The sequence below is a fragment of the Coregonus lavaretus genome, assembly GCF_964263955.1.
Source record: "Coregonus lavaretus genome assembly, chromosome: 11".
NCBI classification, from domain to species: Eukaryota; Metazoa; Chordata; class Actinopteri; order Salmoniformes; family Salmonidae; genus Coregonus; species Coregonus lavaretus.
Window position 1 is genome coordinate 5,981,570 of NC_139998.1, and position 23,199 is coordinate 6,004,768.

The 23,199-nt window shown below is 43.6% G+C and overlaps 1 protein-coding gene across 2 annotated transcripts in view; it reads right to left on the reverse strand.

Moving 5' to 3' along the window:
- LOC311137381 (cyclin-dependent kinase 17-like) overlaps positions 1–23,199 on the reverse strand; it is a 63,019-nt gene that overhangs the window by 34,585 nt on the left and 5,235 nt on the right. The window contains exons 1-4 of one of the 2 annotated variants that reach the window (XM_084171831.1): positions 1,657–2,057; positions 1,501–1,557; positions 763–936; positions 352–485 (exon numbers count right to left, since the gene is read on the reverse strand). In XM_084171831.1, the coding sequence (XP_084027957.1) occupies positions 352–485; positions 763–931 (303 nt within the window). In that variant the 5' untranslated portion in view covers positions 932–936; positions 1,501–1,557; positions 1,657–2,057. Of the gene's footprint in view, positions 1–351; positions 486–762; positions 937–1,500; positions 1,558–1,656; positions 2,058–7,798; positions 7,948–23,199 lie in introns of those variants that run through there. The other variant, XM_084171830.1, reaches the window with a different exon arrangement.

Consider the following 23,199-nt stretch of genomic DNA (forward strand, 5'->3'; position numbering starts at 1 on the left):
TAAAACACATGTTAAGATTACATGGGCAGCTGAGGACATCTGTTAGAGTAGTCCGCCCACGGGTGAAGGGATACGGGGAAGGATGGTCTGTTGCACCTTGGATGAACTGTGCAGTAGTATTTGTAACAAACAATCTGGATGTGTGAGATATAGTCTGCCACTCTTGGAGGATAATGGTAGTTGAATGGAAAATGCTACTGTTAAAAACATTTAAAATTATTAAAAACCTTTTTTTCAACTTCCACTGTCCTCCAAGATGGTCTGAATCTCTCCCAAACAACACTTCCTATCCTCTGTTGGAGTTGGTGAAGAAGGGATGTAGTGATAGAGGGATGAAGGTGTCAGACTCACCTCTGCGGAAATGCGTCGGTTGCCCCTGTTCCTTAGACACACTCCTGTGGGAGACTGCACCTCGTCTGAGCTCGTCCCTGATGCATGGTCACTCTCTCCATCAGAACCCATCTTCATGTTCTCATGGACAATGTCTGAGAGAGGGGGAGAGAAGGGGGGCGGGACAGAGACAGACAGATTTTTGTCATGAAGTCAACATTTCAAATAAATGTGTTTGATAAGACCAGGGGGCCCCATAAACGTATGAGTGAGGTTATTCTTTCCATCAACTCAACTTGATGTCATCCACAGCTGCTGCTGGGAACTATAGCAGCCACTCCCTGGTTAGTTTCCACTGTCCTGCCCTCTCCCCTGACTCAAATGACACTGTGTGTGTTTGTGTGTCCATGCCCGTGTGTGTGTGTGTCTCACCGAGGCGGCTGCCGTTGCGGGGCATAGCTATGAGAGACCCTAGCCCTCCTCCTCCTATGACACTCTGAGGTCTCCGTAGTGTGGGCTTCTTAAAGGGACCTGTGTACTGGTGCAGGAAGGAGTGAACACTGTGGACTGAGGGGGGGCGACCGTGACCGTTCCTCACCATTGGCTCTGTGGAGGGGGAGAGAAGAGAACTATGTGACAACCAGTTCAGTTCAGTCCAGTACATACAATTCAGACAGCTTGGCTTAGAGCACCATCTATCATACTGTAGGTAGAGTCAGGAGGCTAAACCCTGTTTTAGTCAGGTCATATGGTCAAAAACAACACAGGGCCTTTAGGTATAATCATGGAGGTACGTATTCAATGTTTTCCATAAGCACCGGCCGTCCGCTAAATAAGAGTCATTGTCAGCCGGCTAATTTTTCCACTTCATTAATCCGTGCTGAACCCCCAGCAAAATATCTGCTTTTTATTTATCTGACTTTCATTTATCTGAATGTCCAACCCTTACACAGTGCCTTCAGAAAGTATTCACACCCCTTGACTTTTTCCACATTTTGTTGCGTTGCGAGGTGGGATTATAATGGATTTAATTGTCATTTTTTGTCAACGATCTACACAAAATACTCTGTAATGTCAAAGTGGAAGAAGAATTCTACATTTGTAAAAAATATATATATATCTTGATTAGATAAGTATTCAACTCCCTGAGTCAATACATGTTAGAATTACCTTTGGCAGCGATTACAGCCGAGTCTTTCTGGGTAATTCTCTAAGAGCTTTCCACACCTGGATTGTGCAACATTTGCCCATTATTCTTTTCAAAAGTCTTCAAGCTCTGTCAAATTGGTTGTTGATCATTGCTAGACAACCATTTTCAGGTCTTACCATAGATTTTCAAGCAGATTTCAATCAGAACTATAACTCTGCCACTCAGGAACATTCATTGTCTTCTTGGTAAGCAACTCCAGTGTAGATTTGGCCTTATGTTTTAGGTTATTGTCCTGCTGAAAGTTGAACTAATCTCCCAGTGCCTGGTTGAAGGAAAGCAGACTGAACCAGGTTTTAATCCAGGATTTTGACTGTGATTAGCTCCATTCATCTTATTTTTTATCCTGAAAAACTTTCCAGTCCTTATCGATTACAAGCATACCTATAACATGATGCAGCCACCACTATGCTTGAAAATATGGAGAGGGGTACTCAGTAATGTGTGTATTGGAATTGGCCCAAACATAACACTTTGTATTCAGGACAAAAAATCTAATCAAATTTTATTGGTCACATAGACATATTTAGCAGATGTTATTGCAGGTGCAGCGAAATGCTTGTGTTCCTAGCTCCAATAGTGCAGTAATATCAAACAATTCACAACAACGCACACAAATCTAAAGTAAAATAATGGAATTAAGAAATAAATAAATATTAGGACGAGCAATGTCGGAGTGGCATTGACTAAAATACAGTTGAATAGAATACAGTATATACATATGAAATCAGTAAAGCAGTATGTAAACATTATTCAAGTGACTAGTGTTCCATTATTAAAGTGACCAGTGATTCCATGTCTATGTATATGGGGCAGCAGTCTCTAAGGTGCAGGGTTGAGTAACGGGTGGTAGCCGGCTAGTGATGGCTATTTAACAGTCTGATGGCCTTGAGATAGAAGCTGTTTTTCAGTCTCTCGGTCCCAGCTTTGATGCACCTGTACTGACCTCACCTTCTGGATGGTAGCGGGGTGAACAGGTCATGGCTCGGGTGGTTGATGTCCTTGATGATCTTTTTGGCCTTCCTGTGACATCGGGTGCTGTAGGTGTCCTGGAGGGCAGGCAGTGTGACCCCGGTGATGCGTTGGGCAGACCGTACCACCCTCTGGAGAGCCCTGCGGTTGCGGGCAGTGCAGTTGCCGTACCAGGCAATGATACAGCCCGACAGGATGTTCTCAATTGTGCATCTGTAAAAGTTTGTGAGGGTTTTAGGTGATAAGCCACATTTCTTCAGCCTCCTGAGGTTGAAGAGGCTCTGTTGTGCCTTTCTTCACCACACTGTCTGTTTGGGTGGTCCATTTCAGTTTGTCAGTGATGTGTACGCCGAGGAACTTTAAGCTTTTCACCTTCACTCTGGTCCGGTCGATGTGGATAGGGGCGTGCTCCCTCTGTGGTTTCCTGAAGTCCACGATCAGCGCCTTTGTTTTGTTGACACCATTCCGCCAGGGCCCTCACCTCCTCCCTGTAGGCTGTCTCTTCATTGTTGGTAATCAGGCCTACTACTATTGTGTCGTCTGCAAATTTGATGATTGAGTTGGAGGCCTGGGTTGCCAAGCAGTCATGGGTGAACAGGGAGTACAGGAGGGGGCTGAGCATGCACCCTTGTGGGACCCCTGTGTTGACGATCAGTGAAGTGGAGGTGTTGTTTCCTACCTTCACCACCTGGGGGCGGCCAGTCAGGAAGTCCCGGACCCAGTTGCACAGAGCGGGGTTCAGACCCAGGGCCCCAAGCTTAATGATGAGCTTGGAGGGTGCTATGGTGTTGAAGGCTGAACTATAGTCAATGAACAACATTCTTACGTAGGTTTTCCTCGTCCAGATGGGATAGGGCAGTGTGCAGTGCGATGGCCATTGCATCATCTGTGGATCTATTGGGGCGGTACGCAAATTGAAGTGGGTCTAGGGTGTCAGGTAAGGTAGAGGTGATATGATCCTTAACTAGCCTCACAAAGCACTTCATGATGACAGATGACATATAGGTAATTGCTTTGCCACATTTTATGCAGTATTACTTTAGTGCCTTGTTGCAAACAGTTTTACGACGCCGAACTGCAGTCAGGTCAAGTCCCTGGTGAGGATGACGGGTACGCAGATGAGCTTCCCTGAGACTGTTTCTGACCGTTTGTGCAGAAATTATTTGGTTGTGCAAACCTACAGTTTCATCAGCTGTCTGGGTGGTCTCAGACGATCCCGCAGGTAAAGTAGCCGGATGTGGAGGTCCTGGGGTAGCGTGGTTACACGTGGTCTCCGGTTGTGAGGTCGGTTGGACGTACTGCCAAATTCTCTAAAATTACATTGGAGGTGGGTTATGGTAGAGAAATGAACTCTGGTGGACATTCCTGCAGTCTGCATGCCAATTGCATGCTCCCCTCAAAACTTGAGACATCTGTGGCATTGTGTTGTGTGACAAAACTGCACATTTTAGAGTGGCCTTTTATTGTCCCCAGCCCAAGTTGCACCTGTGTAATGATCATGCTGTTTAATCAGCTTCTTGATATGCCACACCTGTCAGGTGGATGGATTATTTGGTCAAAGGAGAAATGCTCACTAACAGGGATGTAAAAAAAAATAGTGCACAAAATTTGCTTTTTGTGCGTATGGAACATTTCTGGGATCTTTTATTTCAGCTCATGAAACATGGGACATTTTATTTGCCACAATAAAATAAATTGACAATTCCCTCAAAGTCCCACCCACAGCGATTGATTGACAGGTCTGAAACCCTACCAACTCCGTGACTCACAAACATTCTGCCCCCTCCCCTGACAATCCCACCCACAGCGATTGATTGACAGGTCTAAAACCCTACCAACTCCGTGACTCACACACATTCTGCCCCCTCCCCTGACAATCCCACCCACAGTGATTGATTGACAGAACTCAAATTACAAAATGACACATTGGTTTCCTTACCCTAAGCGACCACAGTAGCACAGCCAATAAAATGCATGATTTGTAAATATTACTTCAATCTCAAGAGGAGAAGTTTAATGTTAAAAAGGTTATATCTATAGTCCTGATCATATAGGCCTAGGCGATATCCAAAAGAACTAACAACACACTGAATTCATACATTTTCAGTCATTTAAAAAATTGTCAAAAAAATCATACTCAATACCACAACTTATTTTACCAATCTGGAAAGGTAAAGTGGTTATTCGAAGAATTCAATAATTTCGCTGTGTATTTCAGGTGGAATCAAGGCATTAGAATGTACCAGAGGCCACCAAAATAGAGCTTTTCTGCGATTTTCTTTTCCAGGGGGTCCCCCGCACCCCCCAAGCCCGGAACTCCCTGGCTGGCTACTTTTTATATTTGGCTGGCTACTCCTTGTACTTACGGAAAACACTAGGTATTATTAGGCCCTGTGTGTGGAAAGATATGAATCCATGTATAGACAGAAAGAGGGATATAGAGAGCAGCAACAATAGGTTGAAGATCAAAGATCGAGGAAGAACATTACATTAGAGACGAAACAAACAATGTCCGTCAACACAACAGATGACCACAAACAAACTCCATCCCACGCAGTTACTAGAGAACACATACACGCGCACACACACTAAATCTCTTGTCCCACTACTCCTGCTGTGTGCTGCTGTTATGTTGTGTTACACAAATCAGATCAAGGCAAGGATATTAGGTTTCATCCCAATGACACCATGGTGGGTTCATCTGATCTCATCTATCTGGCCACTCCATTCTGTCTCCTCTCGCTCTATGACTTGTACTGTCACAAACACGTTAGAGAGTGCCGCAACGCACTCCCCTCCGCACAGAATACACAAGCACCATGCTCATGGGAAATATCACAATCACACACACAAAAAGAGAACACACACACAAATAAATCCTCCTACGTACACACACAACTTTAATATTACACACACACACACACACACACCTTGTATGTCCCTATTCAGGAGCAGGGAATGGTCAGGCCAGATCTGGAGTTAAATAACAGACAAAAAAACTTAGATGAGCTGATTGAGTGAAAACAACATCCTCTGTTGGAGAAAAGGAGAGGGGAGCAAGGGAAAAGGAGAGAAAAGGAGAGGGAAGCTGAAGCTGTTGAAAAATTTAAGGAGAGGCGAGCTGGGGAAAATCTTGATAAAGCCAGGAGAGGAATGGAGAGAAGGGGAGAGAGAAAAGGGAGGAGGAGGAGAGAAATGTGCTTCAAGATGCCCAGCTGCTTTCAAAGTCCTCCCAAAGTCGCCGTGGCAATGTCATGGAAACTCTAGAATGTTCCAGACCCTGAACAGGCAGCACCATAGCAACGCGATGGCAGCCACCGTCAACACCAGACGCTAGACTATACCAAGCTGAGCGATAACTAACCAGCTATGTCACCTTATCTTTGTTTTGACGCCTCGCCGGCTACAACCTTCACTGGACTCTAACATGAAGAAGTAATACTGATGATATGTGTGTGTTCCGGATGTTAAAGAGAAAAAGTGTGTGTAGTGTGTACAGTCAAACAACACATAGCCAGACAGTCTCATTCATTGACTTACAGTGCATTTGGAAGGTATTCAGACCCCTTTACTTTTTCCACATTTTGTTACGTTACAGCCTTATTCTAAAATGGATGAAAAAATTATAATCTCATCACTCTACACAATACCCCATAATGACAAAGCGAAAACAGGTCTTTAGACATTTTTGCAAATAAAAAACAGAAATACCTTATTTACATAAGTATTCAGACCCTTTGCTATGAGACTCGAAATTGATTGATTGGACATGATTTGGAAAGGCACACACCTGTCTGTATAAGGTCCCACAGTTGACAGAGCATGTCAGAGCAAAAACCAAGCCATGAGGTGGAAGGAATTGTCCGTAGAGCTCTGAGACAGGATTGTGTCGAGGCACAGATCTGGGGAAGGGTACAAAAAAAGTATGCAGCATTGAAGGTCCCCAAGAACACAGTGGCTTCCAAACAGTGGCTTCCATCATCATTCTTAAATGGAAGTAGATTGGAACCACCCAGACTCTTCCTAGAGCTGGCCACCTGGCCAAACTGAGCAATCGGGGGAGAAGGGGGAGAAGGGCCTTGGTCAGGGAGGTGACCAAGAACCCGGTGACCACTCTGACAGAGCTCCAGAGTTCTTCTGTGGAGATGGGAGAACCTTCCAGAAGGACAACCATCTCTGCAGCACTCCACCAATCAGGCATTTATAATAGAGTGGCCAGCAGAAGCCACTCCTCAGTAAAAGGCACATGAAGGCCACTTGGAGTTTGCCAAAAGGCACCTAAATGACTCTCAGACCATAAGAAACAAGATTCTCTAGTCTGATGAAACCAAGATTCAACTCTTAGGCCTGAATGCCAAGCGTCACGTCTGGAGGAAACCAGGCACCGCTCATCACCTGGCCAATACCATCACTACGATGAAGCATGGTGGTGGCAGCATCATACTGTGGAGATGTTTTTCAGCGGCAGGGAGTGGGAGACTAGTCAGGATCGAGGGAAAGATGAACGGAGCAAAGTAGAGAGCACTTGATGAAAACCTGCTACAGAGCGCTCAGGACCTCAGACTGGGGCGAAGGTTCACCTTACAACAGGACAACGACCCTAAGCACACAGCCAAGACAACACAGTAGTGCCTTCGGGACAAGTCTCTGATTGTCCTTGAGTGGCCCAGCCAGATCCCGGACTTGAACCCGATAGAACATCTCTGGAGAGACCTGAAAATAGCTGTGCAGTGACGCTCCCCATCCAACCTGACAGAGCTTGAGAGGATGTGCAGAGAAGAATGGGAGAAACTCCCAAAATACAGGTGTGCCTAGCTTGTAGCATCATACCTGTGTAGCTCAGTTGGTAGAGCATGGCGCTTGCAACGCCAGGGTTGTGGGTTCGTTTCCCACGGGGGGCCAGTATGAAAAAAGTATGAAAATGTATGCACTCACTAACTGTAAGTCGCTCTGGATAAGAGCGTCTGCTAAATGACTAAAATGTAAATGTAAGACTCAAGGCTGTAAACGCAGACAAAGGTGCTGAGTAAATGTCATATTTCCGGGGTTTTTTATATACATTTGCAAAAATTTATAAAAACCTGTTTTTGTTTAGTCATTATGGGGTATTGTGTGTAGATTGATAAGGGGGGGGGGGGGGGGGGGGACTATTTCATACATTTTAGAATAAGGCTGTAAAGTAACAAAATGTGGAAAAAGTGAATGGGTCTGAATACTTTCCGAATGCAATTACATCCACATAACCACACATTCTCTCTCTCACACACACACACACACACACACACTCACCGCTGTCTTTGATGCCGTTCTCCTCTATAGTCATCTGTTCAGCCCGTTCAGACAGAGACTCATCCATGGTCTGACTACCTCTCAGAGTCTGGGACAGCCTCCTTCTGAACCTCTTCATCTTCTCCATGGAGCTCTCGGGCAGGGGAGGCCTGGGGATGGAGAGAAGAAGGGGACAGTCAGTTACACACACACACACACAACAGGCCTGGGGAGAGACAAGATTCATCAAACGAGAAATAGATACCCCACACACCGTTATTGTTAAATGCTCCCACTGTTTATTTTGTTGAGTGGAATGTTACCGCAGACAGAGGAGTCGGACACAGAGAGGCAGTGAAGAAAAGCTACTGAGGACACACACACTCAAACAAAGAGGGCCGATAAAGCCTTAGAATACATATGGCCGGGAGTTCTTCTTGATCAGCCCTGGAATATGATATAAGGCCTTCAAAGTGAACCAGAGGGTAAAGTGGGTCTTTCTTTGACAATAACTGACAGTGCTTGTGCTTGAGAAAGCTTGACAAATAGTTGATCTTGTAACACAAGTGTGCGTGTCAAAGGGTGTGCTTCTTTTGAAAAGCACTCCACTATCATGTATGTGTGAGTAAGAGGTCTGAACAGGCCCCAACATGTTCCTGGGCTAGTCCCCTAATAAATATTGCTTTCAAAGAGTTCACAAAGAATATAGCCATCAAACACACCTCAAGCACCTTGAGCTATACACACTAATACCACATCTATAGCAAAATGAGTTTAAAAAAAATTATAACCATCAAACACCACAAACTACCTCAAGATAAATATCCTAGTAATCCCACATCCATAGTTAAATGAAGACAAAATGAAGACATTGCAGGATACAAGATTTATAGCTACTGACTGGAGCAAACACGAGAAGCCATCAACACTCAAGGAAACAGGCCTAATTTAGGAGTCAGTCACAGAGCCTAATGAATTTCCCACACTGGAAAAACCTGATGTATTGGGAGAGATCATCATTCATGTAGCTACGGGATGGGACTAATCTTGTGTGAAGAAGAACCTAGTGATCAACACATACAAACATAATTTCGACCTGAGTTATACACTGAGTGTACAAAACATTAGGAACACCTGCTCTTTCCATGACATCGACTGAATACAGGTGAAAGCTATGATCCCTTATTGATGTCACCTGTTAAATCCACTTCAATCAGTGTAGATGAAGGGGAGGAGACTGGTTAAAGAAGGATATTCAAGCCTTGATACAATTGAGATATGGATTGCGTATGTGTGCCATTAAGAGGGTGAATGGGCAAGACAAAAGATTTTAAGTGCCTTTGCACGGGGTATGGCAGGTTGTCGGTGCCTGGCGCGCCGGTTTGAGTGTGTCAAGAACTGCAACGCACCAAAGAACATCCAGCCAACTTGACACAACTGTGGGAAGCATTGGCGTCAACGTGGCCCAGCATCCCTGTGGAACGCTAGACACCTTGTAGAGTCCATGCCCCGGCGAATTGAGGCTGTTCTGAGGGCAAAAGGGGGGTGCAACTCAATATTAGGAAGGTGTTCCTAATGTTTTGTACACTCAGTGTATAACAGTCCTCGTAACTAATTTCCAACAGTGGAAAAACATGATGAATTGGGAGAGATATATGTTTTATTCATAGGGGATGGAACTAATGTGAGGCTACTTGAGTGAACAAGAAAGAACCTATCAACATTCAGGGAAAAATACATATTTTTTACAGTAGTAAAATAGGCTAATGAATTTCCCACACTGGAAAAACGTGATGTATTGGAAGAGATGGACAGAGTGATGGCACAGTCCATGAACTGTGTTAGCAGATGGTAAATCAAGGGATTTATGAGAGAATGGAGAACAGGACTAGCATAGGCTGCATCCAGTTCAAGTCACATTCCATCACCATTCAGTGTGAGGGAGAGAGAGAGTGTGTTTGAGAGCGAGAGAGAGAGAGATAGGGAGAGAGAGTGTGTGTGCGTGTTTGAGAGCGAGACAGAGAGAAATAGAGAGAGAGAGAGAGAAAGTGAAAGAAAAGAGGGAGAGAAAATAATTGACAGAGAAGGGAGTGAAAATAAAGGACATGCTGGCGAGAGAGGTGAGAGAGTGAAGTGAATGAGGTTGTTTTTCAACCTGCTGATTCAGATCTCTCCCACCCTGCCAAATGTTATCTGACCTTAGTGAGGGGGAGATTACAACTCTACTACACTTTCACAGATATGGACATGTGTCTGTTTGTCTGTCTGTACTGGGGATGAGTAATAAGAGACATGAAGCCACATGAGCTAGGCCCTGAAGGTCTGTCTGTCTACTACTCTCCATTACAAGCCTTTGTCTTCCCAAACATCACTCAGGAGCTGGAGAGAGTTCTCAAACAAAACATGGAGTAGGGCAGGGGGGAAAGTTGTTTTGAAGGAAAGAGCAGAGCTACTAAGCTAAGCTACCATCCAGTCACTGTCTCTGACGCATAGCTCCCCATTCATTCACTGTCTCTGACACATAGCTCCCCCATTCATTCACTGTCTCTGACACATAGCTCCCCCATTCATTCACTGTCTCTGACACATAGCTCCCCCATTCATTCACTGATCAGGGATAATTGGTGACGATTCCTGCCCTTCTTTTGCTCCATGCTTTAGCTCTGACAACTCTTCCAGAATGTTCCAGCCAGCTCCTCCGGTCATAAGACAAGGCCGTTTTAGGACAGCCGAGATGAGATGAGGGAGTCAATCGGACTCTGGAGTCATCACCGCCAACGGAACAGCTCATAGCCTTCTTCTCATTTCTCACAGGAGGCTACAGCTCAGACTCAGAGCACACTGTGTTCCATGGATAATTAATTAATGGATTTATGAATGAATGAAGGACGGACGGAATAATTAATGGCTGGATGAATTAATTTCACCAGAGTAAATGAATGAATTTGACTAGAGTTTTGACGGCAGTTTCTGAACCATCCCGTCCTTGTTCGCGTCCCCCATCCCATTCTTTCCCCTTTCCATGGCTCTGTGATCTAGTCTGGAGCCCTGGAGAGTTGGATGTGATCCCTGCTCCCACGAGTAAGTAGGTCGTGCAGAGTACTGAGCTCCAGATCCACTGGGTTACGGCCAAAGAAGTAGTCCCATTCAAGCACTGATTCGGATTTATTGCCGTGGCAACATTTCCCCCCCAATGTTTAAATGTAAAGCCCCTGCAGGAGACTAGGATGATATTCTGTCTCTCTGTCTCCTTTCATCAAACACCCTGGCTTACGGTACACAAACACACACACAGACATCCTACAGTCTGTGGTCACACACACTCACCATGCTAGCACACACACACAGTTAACCATGATTTCCCCAGATGGACAAACTGATAGTTCCAGCTGTATGCAAAATTGCATTTTACACATCAGTTTGCCTGGCATGGACAGTGGGGATTGGAGGGGGTAGGGGAAAAACTAACAGAAGCATGGGAAAGGAGGGAGAGGAGGAGGAAGAAGAGGATGTGAGGAGAGTAGAAGAAGGTTAAGCTGCTCAATAAGACCGGGCCTTATGCGGCAAATATGTGGTAGGTAAACTTGCTACCAGGCACATTACTATTATTTTATTGAGTCCCTTTCGTGAAATGTGTCTTACATCTCAAACATAACAGCATCACCACATTGTGCATTTTGGGCAATTCCATGGTAACAGAGTGACGCTGAGACTCACTAGTCACTTTAAAATGTACGACAAGCAAAAACCATTGATTGCAAACCATACACCTATTCGCAGAAGTCTACTTCTAACAATTGCCACTGGACATTTTACTAAAACATTAACTTGAGGAACAGTGCAGATGCAAAGTTTGGTAACAGAATGACAGTAAAATCTCCATACGTTTTTTATGTGACCACATTTTCCAAAAACTCTTAAATATCTAATCCGAATTAAGACTAAGATGTCTGCAGAAAGAATGGTGTGTCAGCTATGATATGACACCTTGAGTTTGAAAAAATCTATTTTGGTTATTGAGCTACAGTAAGAGAAGTGGATTAACATCCGGTAACAGAATGATGGTAACAGAATGACATCATGGGTCCCTGATCTGTACTATACAGAAATGCATAATTATGAATATCATTCTCCTCATGGTGATGTATCCTGAATAGGTACACAAAAGGTAGAAAAATGTAATATCCTCCTTTGCATGTTTGGGTATTATTCTACCCACTGGCTATTACCGATTTGGTAGCAGAGCGACGCATTTTAATCACGTCATTATTCCTCATGTAACCCAGGTCAAATAATGGGTTAACATTATGTGAAATGTGAGAAAAAAAACAACCAACTAGATTAACAGCCAATCAAAAGTGCACAAATCCTTTAGGTCCCGCCTTTGACAGTTCAATTGTTGCAATCTTGAGCAAGCCTTCTAGAGGAAGCAGCATTTATGATAAACTTTTTCCTGTTTGTGAAGTCAGAAAACTGCGCTAAAGCTAGAAATAAAACCTATATGTTCGATCGGGTTCAAGTCCAGGCTCTGCTGGCCCACTCAAGGACATTCAGAGACTTGTCCCGAGCCACTCCTGCGTTGTCCTGGCTGTGTGCTTAGGGTCGTTGTCCTGTTGGAAGGTGAACCTTCGCCCCAGTCTGAGGTCCTGAGCGCTCTGGAGCAGGTTTTCATCAAGGATCTCTCTGTACTTTGCTCCGTTCATCTTTCCCTCGATCCTGACTAATCTCCCAGTCCCTGCCGCTGAAAAACATCCCCACAGCATGATACTGCCACCACCATGCTTCAACGTAGGGATGGTGCCAGGTTTCCTCCAGACGTGACGCTTGGCATTCAGGTCAAAGACTTCCATCTTGGTTTCATCAGACCAGAGAATCTTGTTTCTCATGGTCTGAGAGTCTTTAGGTGCCTTTTGGCAAACTCCAAGCGGGCTGTCATGTGCCTTTTACTGAGGATTGGCTTCCGTCTGGCCACTCTACCCTAAAGGCCTGATTGGTGGAGTGCTGCAGAGATGGTTGTCCTTCTGGAAGGTACTCCCATCACCACAGAGAAACTCTGGAGCTCTGTCAGCGTGACCATCGGGTTCTTGGTCACCTCCCTGAACAAGGCCCTTCTCCCCTGTTGGCCGGGCAGCCAGCTCTAGGAAGAGTCTTGGTGGTTCCAAACTTCTTCCATTTAAGAATGATAGACTGCTGTGTTCTTGGGGACCTTCAATGCAGACATTTGTTGGTACCCTTCTCCAGATCTGTGCCTCGACACAATCCTGTCTCAGAGCTCTACAGACAATTCCTTCAACCTCATGGCTTGGTTTTTGCTCTGACATGCACTGTCAACTGTGGGACCTTATATTGACAGGTGTGTGCCTTTCCAAATCAGGTTCAATCAATTGAATTTACTACAGGTGAACTCCAATCAAGTTGTAGAAACATCAAGGATGATCAATGGAAATAGGACACAGCTGAGCTCAATTACGAGTCTCATAGACAAGGGTCTGAATACTTATGTAAATGAGGTATCTTTTTTATTTCTAATACATTTGCAAACATTTCTAAAACCCTGTTTTCACTTTGTCATTATGGGGTATTGTGTGTAGATTGATGAGGAATCTCTTTTATTTAATCAATTTTAGAATAAGGCTGTAACGTAACAAAATGTGGAAAAAGGGAAGGGGTCTGAATACTTTCCGAATGCACTGTAACGTATAAGTCTACTATTTGAGATACTTTATTTTTTATAAGAGATAACATAGACAATGGTGTACAACAAATGTGCGATTTTTATGTTCTTACCTTTCGCTATTGGGTTACTATTCCATAGTATGCATTTGTGTAAGTGTAAGCTTTTGCCTGCTTATTCAACATGCAGGGCAGGTTTTTGATGGAGTTTGAGTCTTCTTGGATGGTGAGCGAGAGATCAAGATTTTCTATTGCATGCAGAAGACATCTGAAGACATGGGTTGGCAGGTAGCCTAGCAGTTACGAGCGTTGGGCCAGTAACCGAAAGGTCACTGGTTCAAATCCCCAAGCCAACTTTGTGAAAAATCTGTCAATGTGCCCTTGAGCAAGGCACTTAATCCTAATTGCTCGAGTGAGTCTCTCTGGATAAGAGCATCCGCTAAATGACAGACATTTTAACTGTATTTTTCTTTTCTACTAAAATCTCTTCAAGAGGACCTTTTCTTGAAGGACACTTAAGTACACTATTCTCCACAGCTTTACTGTGCTCAACGTAGGGATGGTGCCTGGTCAGACTGATCACCCCATATTATGTGGTGGGACTGTGAAATATTGTATTGTATTTGTTTTCTGAATTGAACTTTACTGGTGATAATTGATACTATAGAAGGTAGAACTGATTTTTACCTGAGGTATTGAAATAGATCCATAGATTATGTGAACACTATAGATTATTGTGAATTGCATATTTTTGTTGTTGAGAACTACAATTTATTTTATTATAAAATAAACATGCCGGCATTAGCACTATCTCTAAACGTTATATCTTGGTCTCTGGTCTAATCTTTCTATGCTAATCTCATTACTGTTCTAGTCCCGAATGTAGTCCATTGGTCAGTTGCGTTGTTGGTGTTCCATGCAAAGCACATGGTACAATAAACAAAATTCTTATGAATAAAAACAGTAACTAATTGGTAGGTCTACCTTTACTTCTTACTTCTGTGAACTTTCATTATCCTCCCTCATGAGAGAGAGAAATGATCAAATATTTTAAAGATACTGTATGTGGGTTTTTGCTAACAGAATGACAAGACACTAGGCAATATTTCTTAAACTTACAGAAGGTAAATCATTTCTGCAAAACTAAATATAAAATGTTCAACATTATTGTATTTTGATGTATTTCTAATACCTTAAGACTTTTTCTAATATATGTTTTTCAAAGAACCCTTTTCCATCTGTGTGACCAGATACTATAACAGCCTCCTCCACTCTTCTGGGAAGGCTTTCCACTAGATGTTGGAACATTGCTGCAGGGACTTGCTTCCATTGAGCCACGAGCATTAGTGAGGTCGGGCTCGTAGTCGGCGTTCCAATTCATCCCAAAGGTGTTCGATGGGGTTGAGGTCAGGGCTCTGTGCAGGCCAGTCAAGTTCTTCCACACCGAGCTCGACAAGCCATTTCTGTATGGACCTCGCTTTGTGCACGGGGGCATTGTCATGCTGAAACAGGAAAAGGCCTTCCTCAAACTGTTGTGAACTGCCACAATTGTCTAGAATGTCATTGTATTCTGTAACGTTAAGATTTCCCTTCACTGGAACTAAGGGGCCTAGTACAAACCATGAAAAACAGACCCAGACCATTATTCCTCCTGCACCAAACTTTACATTTGGCACTACGCATTGGGGCAGGTAGCATTCTCCTGGCATCCGCCAAACCCAGATTTGTCTGTCGGACTGCCAGATGGTGAAGCATGATTCATCACTCCAGAGAACACGTTTCCACTGCTCCAGAGTCCAATGGCGGCGAGCTTTACACCACTCTAGCCGACACTTGGCATTGAGCATGTTGATCTTAGACTTGTGTGCGGCTGCTCGGCCATGGAAACCCATTTCATGAAGCTCCCGACTAACAGTTATTGTGCTGATGTTGCTTCCAGAGGCCGTTTGGAACTCCATAGTGAGTGCTGCAACCGAGGACAGACAATTTTTACGCGCTACGCACTTCAGCGGTCCCATTCTGTGTGGCCTACCACCTCGCGGCTGAGCCGTTGTTGCTCCTAGACCAGGGGTGTCAAACTCATTTTAGCTCAGGGGCCACATGGAGGAAAATCTATTCCCAAGTGGGCCGGACCGGAAAAATCATGGTATATATAACTTAAAAACAACAACTTCAGATTGTTTTCTTTGTTTTAATACGATCAACATACAATATAAAGCTGGAGCCTGAGGACAGTGTGTGCAAAATAGTACAAGCACAACATCACTATTAATCATAAAACACGTCAAGTTTATTTGAAAATTCTAAAGAAAAAGAACACACAATGCCTCAGTGATTAACAGAACTGTTTCACAGATCACAGAACTATATCAGGGTGTCATTTCTCAGGCAGAAATGTAGATAAATATAATGAAATCCTGTTCCCCAAACAAGTGCAAGAACCACAGAGTCAAGAATAGGTTAAATATACAAATAAAATAAAATCAATTAAAAACAATAGCACATCAACATAAAAACATATAAACATAAAGCTGGAGCCTGAGGACAGTGTCCAAAAGCACAACATCACTATTAATCATAAAACACCTCAAGTTATTTGAAAGTTCTGAGGACAAAGAACACACAAACACACAATGCCTCAGTGATTCACAGAAGTATATCACAGAACTATATCAGGGTGTCATTTCTCAGGCAGAAATGTAGATAAAAATAATGAAATCCTGTTCCCCAAACAAGTGCAAGAACCACAGAGTCAAGAATAGGTTAAATATACAAATAAAATAAAATCAATTAAAAACAATAGCACATCAACATAAAAACATATAAACATAAATCTGAAAGCGTTGCTCAAACTCCCGTAACAGTCCCTTTATTTTATCTTTGAACCGCTTCATGTCTGCCACATGTTGGGTCGCGCACACATTTTTCAGACAGGGGAAGTGAGCTGCATCACCACCGGCAAGTTGCGTCTCCCACAATGACAGCTTCAACTTGAAAGAACGTATGCTGTCATAATACTGCGTGACAACTTTGTTGCGCCCTTGCAGCTGTTTGTTCAAGTTATTCAGGTGCTCTGTAACATCCACCATAAATGCAAGATCCTGCATCCATTCTGCGGAATGAAATTCTAACACTGGTTTGCCCTTTTCTTCCATGAACTGTTCAATTTCTTCTCGTAAATCAAAGAAACGCCTCAGCACAGCACCTCGGCTTAACCATCTTACCTCAGTGTGGTATGGCAGGCCATAGATGTGGTCTTTCTCTCTGAGAAGGCTGTCAAACTGACGGTGATTCAGGCTTCTGGATCGGATGAAATTAACAGTTTGGATGACCACCTTCATGACGTTATCCATCTTTAATGACTTGCAACACAAAGCCTCCTGGTGCAAAATACAGTGAAAAGTCAAAAAATCACGTCCTCCATTTGCAGATTGCACTTTCTCTCTGAACTTTGTCACAACGCCTGCTTTTTTCCCGATCATTGAGGGCGTACCATCTGTAGCCAGGCTGACAGCGCGGGACCAGTCCACTCCGACCCTGTCCAGCACGCCGACGAGTGCGGTAAAAATATCAGCTGCTGTCGTTGTATCTGTCATCGGCACCAACTCCACAAACTCCTCGGTGACGGTCAATGTGTCATCAACTCCGCGGATGAAAATGGCCAGTTGTGCAACATCTGTAATGTCCGTGCTTTCATCAATTGCAACCGAAAACGCAATAAATGACTTTACTTTTTGCTTCAACTGGCTGTCCAAATCCACTGAAAGATCGGAAATCCTGTCTGCAACTGTGTTTCTTGTCAGGCTGATATTTGCAAAAGCCTGCCGCTTTTCAGGGCACACAATCTCCGCTGCCTTCATCATGCATGTTTTTACAAATTCACCCTCACTAAATGGTTTTGAAGCCACTGCGATTTCATTAGCAATGAGGTAGCTAGCTTTCACTGCAGCGTCACTGATGTCTCGGCTGTGAGTAAACACAGACTGCTGTTTCTTCAGAGCCGCCAACAGTTCATTCACCTTCTCTCATCTCCGCTGTCCTTGAAAGTTGTCATATTTGTCGGCATGAAGACTCACATAGTGGCGACGAAGGTTATATTCTTTCAGCACTGCAACGTGCTCTGAAGACACCAAACATACAGCTTTCCCATTCAATTCCGTGAATAAATAGGAGGATGACCATTTTTCTTGGAACACTCTGCACTCTGCGTCCACTTTTCTCTTTTTTGACAGAGACATATTGGGGCAATGATGGTGCCAAAGCACATCATGTTAAAAGTAGAAGCCGTAATAAATATCGCGGGCAAAACAAAGCAGCTCATTGGCTGCACGTGCTTGACCTACTTGCTCTGCCCCGGTATAAACAGTTTGCTTGCTTAACACAATTGCTATTGCGCCATCCAGTGGACGCAATTGGAACAGCAGTTTATTTTATTGAAAAATTGCAGCGCATTTTTATACTTTACAAAATGTGTTGTTTTTTTTGTTGTTTTTTTAGCATCTCGCGGGCCGGATTAAACCCGTTTGCGGGCCTGATCCGGCCCGCGGGCCGGACGTTTGACACCCCTGTCCAAGACGTTTCCCTTTCACAATAACAGCACTTACAGTTGACCGGGGCAGCTCTAGCAGGGCTTAAATTTGACGAACTGACTTGTTGGAAAGGTGGCATCCTATGACAGTGCCACATTGAAAGTCACTGAGCACATGACAACACTGTCTGTAACCACCATAGCTGTCTTTGGATACCTCATAGGCAGGTCCAAGATATGTAAAGACATCCTGTATCTGTATAAAGATATATCCTTTATACTGTGTTCTTCCCGCCAATTGACCCCTCAGTACGGAACGCGCATTCCCCAAATAAAAAAATGTCACGATGCAATCGTATATCAACGCTGTTTGAACAGGACAATGTCATTCCAGACATCGCCCGACCCAAGTTGGCATGGTTCTAGTTTCTACATTAATGTTCCATTACATTCAAACCTGATGAATTAAGCCTACATTTTATAAGACCACTACATGTGTTCATACTGTTACTTACGCAATAGCTACATAATATAACTCTCTGGTTGTCAGTACAATCGGCTGCACAATACCAGAGCTGTGTAGTTGGCACGATTCTAGGTTCTACATTCTGATCCATTATTACACAGAACCTGAGAAGGGGATTCCAGTTTCCACTAATAAAACAAAGCACACTTTGAATTTGTGTTGGTGTTATTATGTTACTATTAAGTACTTAGGCTTAATAACAACTAATTACACCAAAGCATCCTAATATGACCAGCTATTCAGACTAATGCTTTGGACTTTACAGGGGTAGATGACTGCCTTAACGATCAAATATATACAAGTTACACATCGCATGATCACTTAGCCTATGTCCAAAATGGCACCCTATTCCCTACATAGTGCACTACTTTTGACCAGGGCCCATAGGGATGTGGTCAAAAGTAGTGCACTATATAGGGAATAGGGTGCCATTTGGGACACATCCATTTGGGACACACATAATTAATGCTTGTGCCAAAACAGTGGAAACACTTCACTCTTGTACCTGTGTAGTAAGACTGTATTTACACTAGTAACAACATTGTATTAACCATAGACAATATCTATATTAATTTACCATTAGTATTATTGAGTGTAATGTCTACATTCATCCATCTACCCTCCCTAACCAGCTGACCCTTGGTGTAGGGTGAAGTTATCCTTAGATGCTGATCTTGGGTCGGTTTTCCATTTCCCCCACTAATGCTTCAGGTGAGAATTGGCAGAGGGAAAGCTGATCTTAGATCTGTACTTAGGGGAAAGCGTCACCCCGGAGCCTGACCCTCTGACCGCTGGATGGCTACTGTATGCTGAGTGAGACTTCCACTTTCAGCCTGAACGTAACGTGAGAAAGAATGTTCGGTGAGAGTTAGGGAGGCCACTATTAGGCCATTGAACAAAATTTGCTCACACTAGCATTTGTTGTCTATCACAACTGCATTTCAGGAGGGGCCGCTTTCAGAGCCTGAGTGCCAGGATTCTTATACTTATCAAGTAGAGAAAGAGGAAGAGTTTGCATGAATTGCTATGTATAGACCTGAGGGACTGGGGAGTGTGTGGTGTGGATTCCGTGTGTGTGTGTGTGTGTGTGTGTGTGTGTGTGTGTATGTGTGTCATGGCAGCTGCTCAGTGGGGACTAGGGAGAGGCGGACACTAACCTTCAGCCAGCTGTCCTTGGCCTGGTTGCTTAAACATGAGCCCTGTCCACCACACACACAGTTATGCTCATACACACACACACACACACACACACACACACACACACACACGTATTTATGCTCATACACACGAACGAATAAAAACACACATACTTATTTATGCTCACACACATACAGGAAGGCACTCAAACATATATTCACAGAATGCATACAGTGGGGAAAAAAGTATTTAGTCAGCCACCAATTGTGCAAGTTCTTCCACTTAAAAAGATGAGAGGCCTGTAATTTACATCATAGGTACACGTCAACTATGACAGACAAAATGAGAAGAAAAAAATTCCAGAAAATCACATTGTAGGATTTGTAATGAATTTATTTGCAAATTATGGTGGAAAATAAGTATTTGGTCAATAACAAAAGTTTCTCAATACTTTGTTATATACCCTTTGTTGGCAATGACACAGGTCAAACGTTTTCTGTAAGTCTTCACAAGGTTCACACACACTGTTGCTGGTATTTTGGCCCATTCCTCCATGCAGATCTCCTCTAGAGCAGTGATGTTTTGGGGCTGTCGCTGGGCAACACGGACTTTCAACTCCCTCCAAAAATGTTCTATGGGGTTGAGATCTGGAGACTGGCTAGGCCACTCCAGGACCTTGAAATGCTTCTTACGAAGCCACTCCTTCGTTGCCCGGGCGGTGTGTTTGGGATCATTGTCATGCTGAAAGACCCAGCCACGTTTAATCTTCAATGCCCTTGCTGATGGAAGGAGGTTTTCACTCAAAATCTCACGATACATGGCCCCATTCATTCTTTCCTTTACACGGATCAGTCGTCCTGGTCCCTTTGCAGAAAAACAGCCCCAAAGCATGATGTTTCCACCCCCATGCTTCATAGTAGGTATGGTGTTCTTTGGATGCAACTCAGCATTCTTTGTCCTCCAAACACGACGAGTTGAGTTTTTAACAAAAAGTTATATTTTGGTATCATCTGACATTCTCCCAATCCTCTTCTGGATCATCCAAATGCACTCTAGCAAACTTCAGACGGGCCTGGACATGTACTGGCTTAAGCAGGGGGACACGTCTGGCACTGCAGGATTTGAGTCCCTGGCGGCGTAGTGTGTTACTGATGGTAGGCTTTGTTACTTTGGTCCCAGCTCTCTGCAGGTCATTCACTAGGTCCCCCCGTGTGGTTCTGGGATTTTTGCTCACCGTTCTTGTGATCATTTTGACCCCACGGGGTGAGATCTTGCATGGAGCCCCAGATCGAGGGAGATTATCAGTGGTCTTGTATGTCTTCCATTTCCTAATAATTGCTCCCACAGTTGATTTCTTCAAACCAAGCTGCTTACCTATTGCAGATTCAGTCTTCCCAGCTTGGTGCAGGTCTACAATTTTGTTTCTGGTGTCCTTTGACAGCTCTTTGGTCTTGGCCATAGTGGAGTTTGGAGTGTGACTGTTTGAGGTTGTGGACAGGTGTCTTTTATACTGATAACAAGTTCAAACAGGTGCCATTAATACAGGTAACAAGTGGAGGACAGAGGAGCCTCTTAAAGAAGAAGTTACAGGTCTGTGAGAGCCAGAAATCTTGCTTGTTTGTAGGTGACCAAATACTTATTTTCCACCATAATTTGCAAATAAATTCATTAAAAATCCTAAAAGGTGATTTTCTGGAAAAAAAATTCTCAGTTTGTCTGTCATAGTTGACGTGTACCTATGATGAAAATTACATCTCATCTTTTTAAGTGGGAGAACTTGCACAGTTGGTGGCTGACTAAATACTTTTTTTCCCCACTGTAAATGCTGCCATTTCACACATACACTACTCAATACTCACTACCAAAGTTCCCTCAAACAAATTTAGACACTGACCAAATTTCAGGTCTGCTGAGCGCAAACTTGATCATTGTGCGTTTACTGTGAACACTGAGGATGTACCCGCTTTAAGTTACAGTTTTAACAGTGGCCAAGTAGGCTTCTATGGCTATTTGATCATAATGTAGGCCTGCTAGAGTGGCCTACCATCAAAAACTATGGAGAAAATGCATCCCATAACATTTTAGCATGGAAATAGCTGTTCTATCATTCAGTCTACAGTAGCAGACAATGTGTGGTGTTCAATGTGTTTTGAAAAACACATGCAAGGCTTGACATTAACCTGTTCATCCATTTGTCCTTCAGACAAGGAGGTGACTGAAAATGTTGTGTTGTTTGATGCAAGAAACCACTTTACAAAATAAAATGCATTATTATTCCCATACCATTTTTACAGAGAATCAGGCATATTATTCTACCCTCTGCCTATTGGCTACTTAGCTTATTCGAGCCGGTCTCAAAATACATCACTGCCCCTTTAAGAAATGTACACATTTTGTGCTCTTGTAGGAAGCAATCACTCCCCTATTGCTGACTACAAATGATCTATAACTGGACTAATAACTCACTAACTAGCAAACGATATGAACAAAATGTGCACACGTGGCTACATGCAGCTCTCGCTTTGATCTCAAAACAAGCGCATCTACTCACGACCGCTCATGCTGTAAACACAGTCCAGCTCAAAGTAAATGGTACAGATCAATATATGGCAATGGTCTATTAGCATACAGTGCATTCTTAAAGTATTCAGACCCCTTGACTTTTTCCACTTTATTATGTTACAGCCTTATTCTAAAATTGATTAAATTATTTTCTCATCAATCTACACACAATACCCCATAATGACAAAGCAAAAACAGTTTTAGACATTTTTGCAAATGTATCAAAACTAAAACAGAAATACCTAATTTACATAAGTATTCAGACCCTTTGCTATTACATTTGAAATTGAGCTCAGGTGCATCCTGTTTCCATTGATCATCTTTGATATGTTTCTGCAACTAGATTGGAGTCCACCTGTGGTAAATTAAATTAATTGGACATGATTTGAACAGGCACACACCTGTCTATATAAGGTCCCACAGTTGACAGGGCATGTAGGAACAAAAACCAAACCATGAGGTCGAAGGAATTGTCTGTAGAGCTCAGAGACAGGATTGTGTCGAGCACAGATCTGGGAAAGGGTACCAAAACATTTCTGAAGCATTGAAAGTCCCCAAGAACACAGTGGCCTCCATCATTCTTAAATGGAAGAAGTTTGGAACCACCAAGACTCTTCCAAGAGCTTGCCGTCTGGCCAAACTGAGCAATCGGGGAAGAAGGGCCTTGCCTTGGTCAGGGAGGTGACCAAGAACCCGATGGTCACTCTGACAGAGCTCTAGAGTTCTACTCCTCAGTAAAAGGCACATGACAGCCCGCTTGGAGTTTGCCAAAAGACACCTAAAGACTCTCAGACCATGAGAAACAAGATTATCTGGTCTGATGAAACCAAGATTGAACTCTTTGGCCTGAAGCCAAGCGTCACGTCTGGAGGAAACCTGGCACCATCCCTACGGTGAAGCATGGTGGTGGCAGCATCATGCTGTAGGGATGTTTTTCAGCGGCAGGGATTGGGAGACTAGTCAGGATCGAGGGAAAGATGAACGGAGCAAAGTACA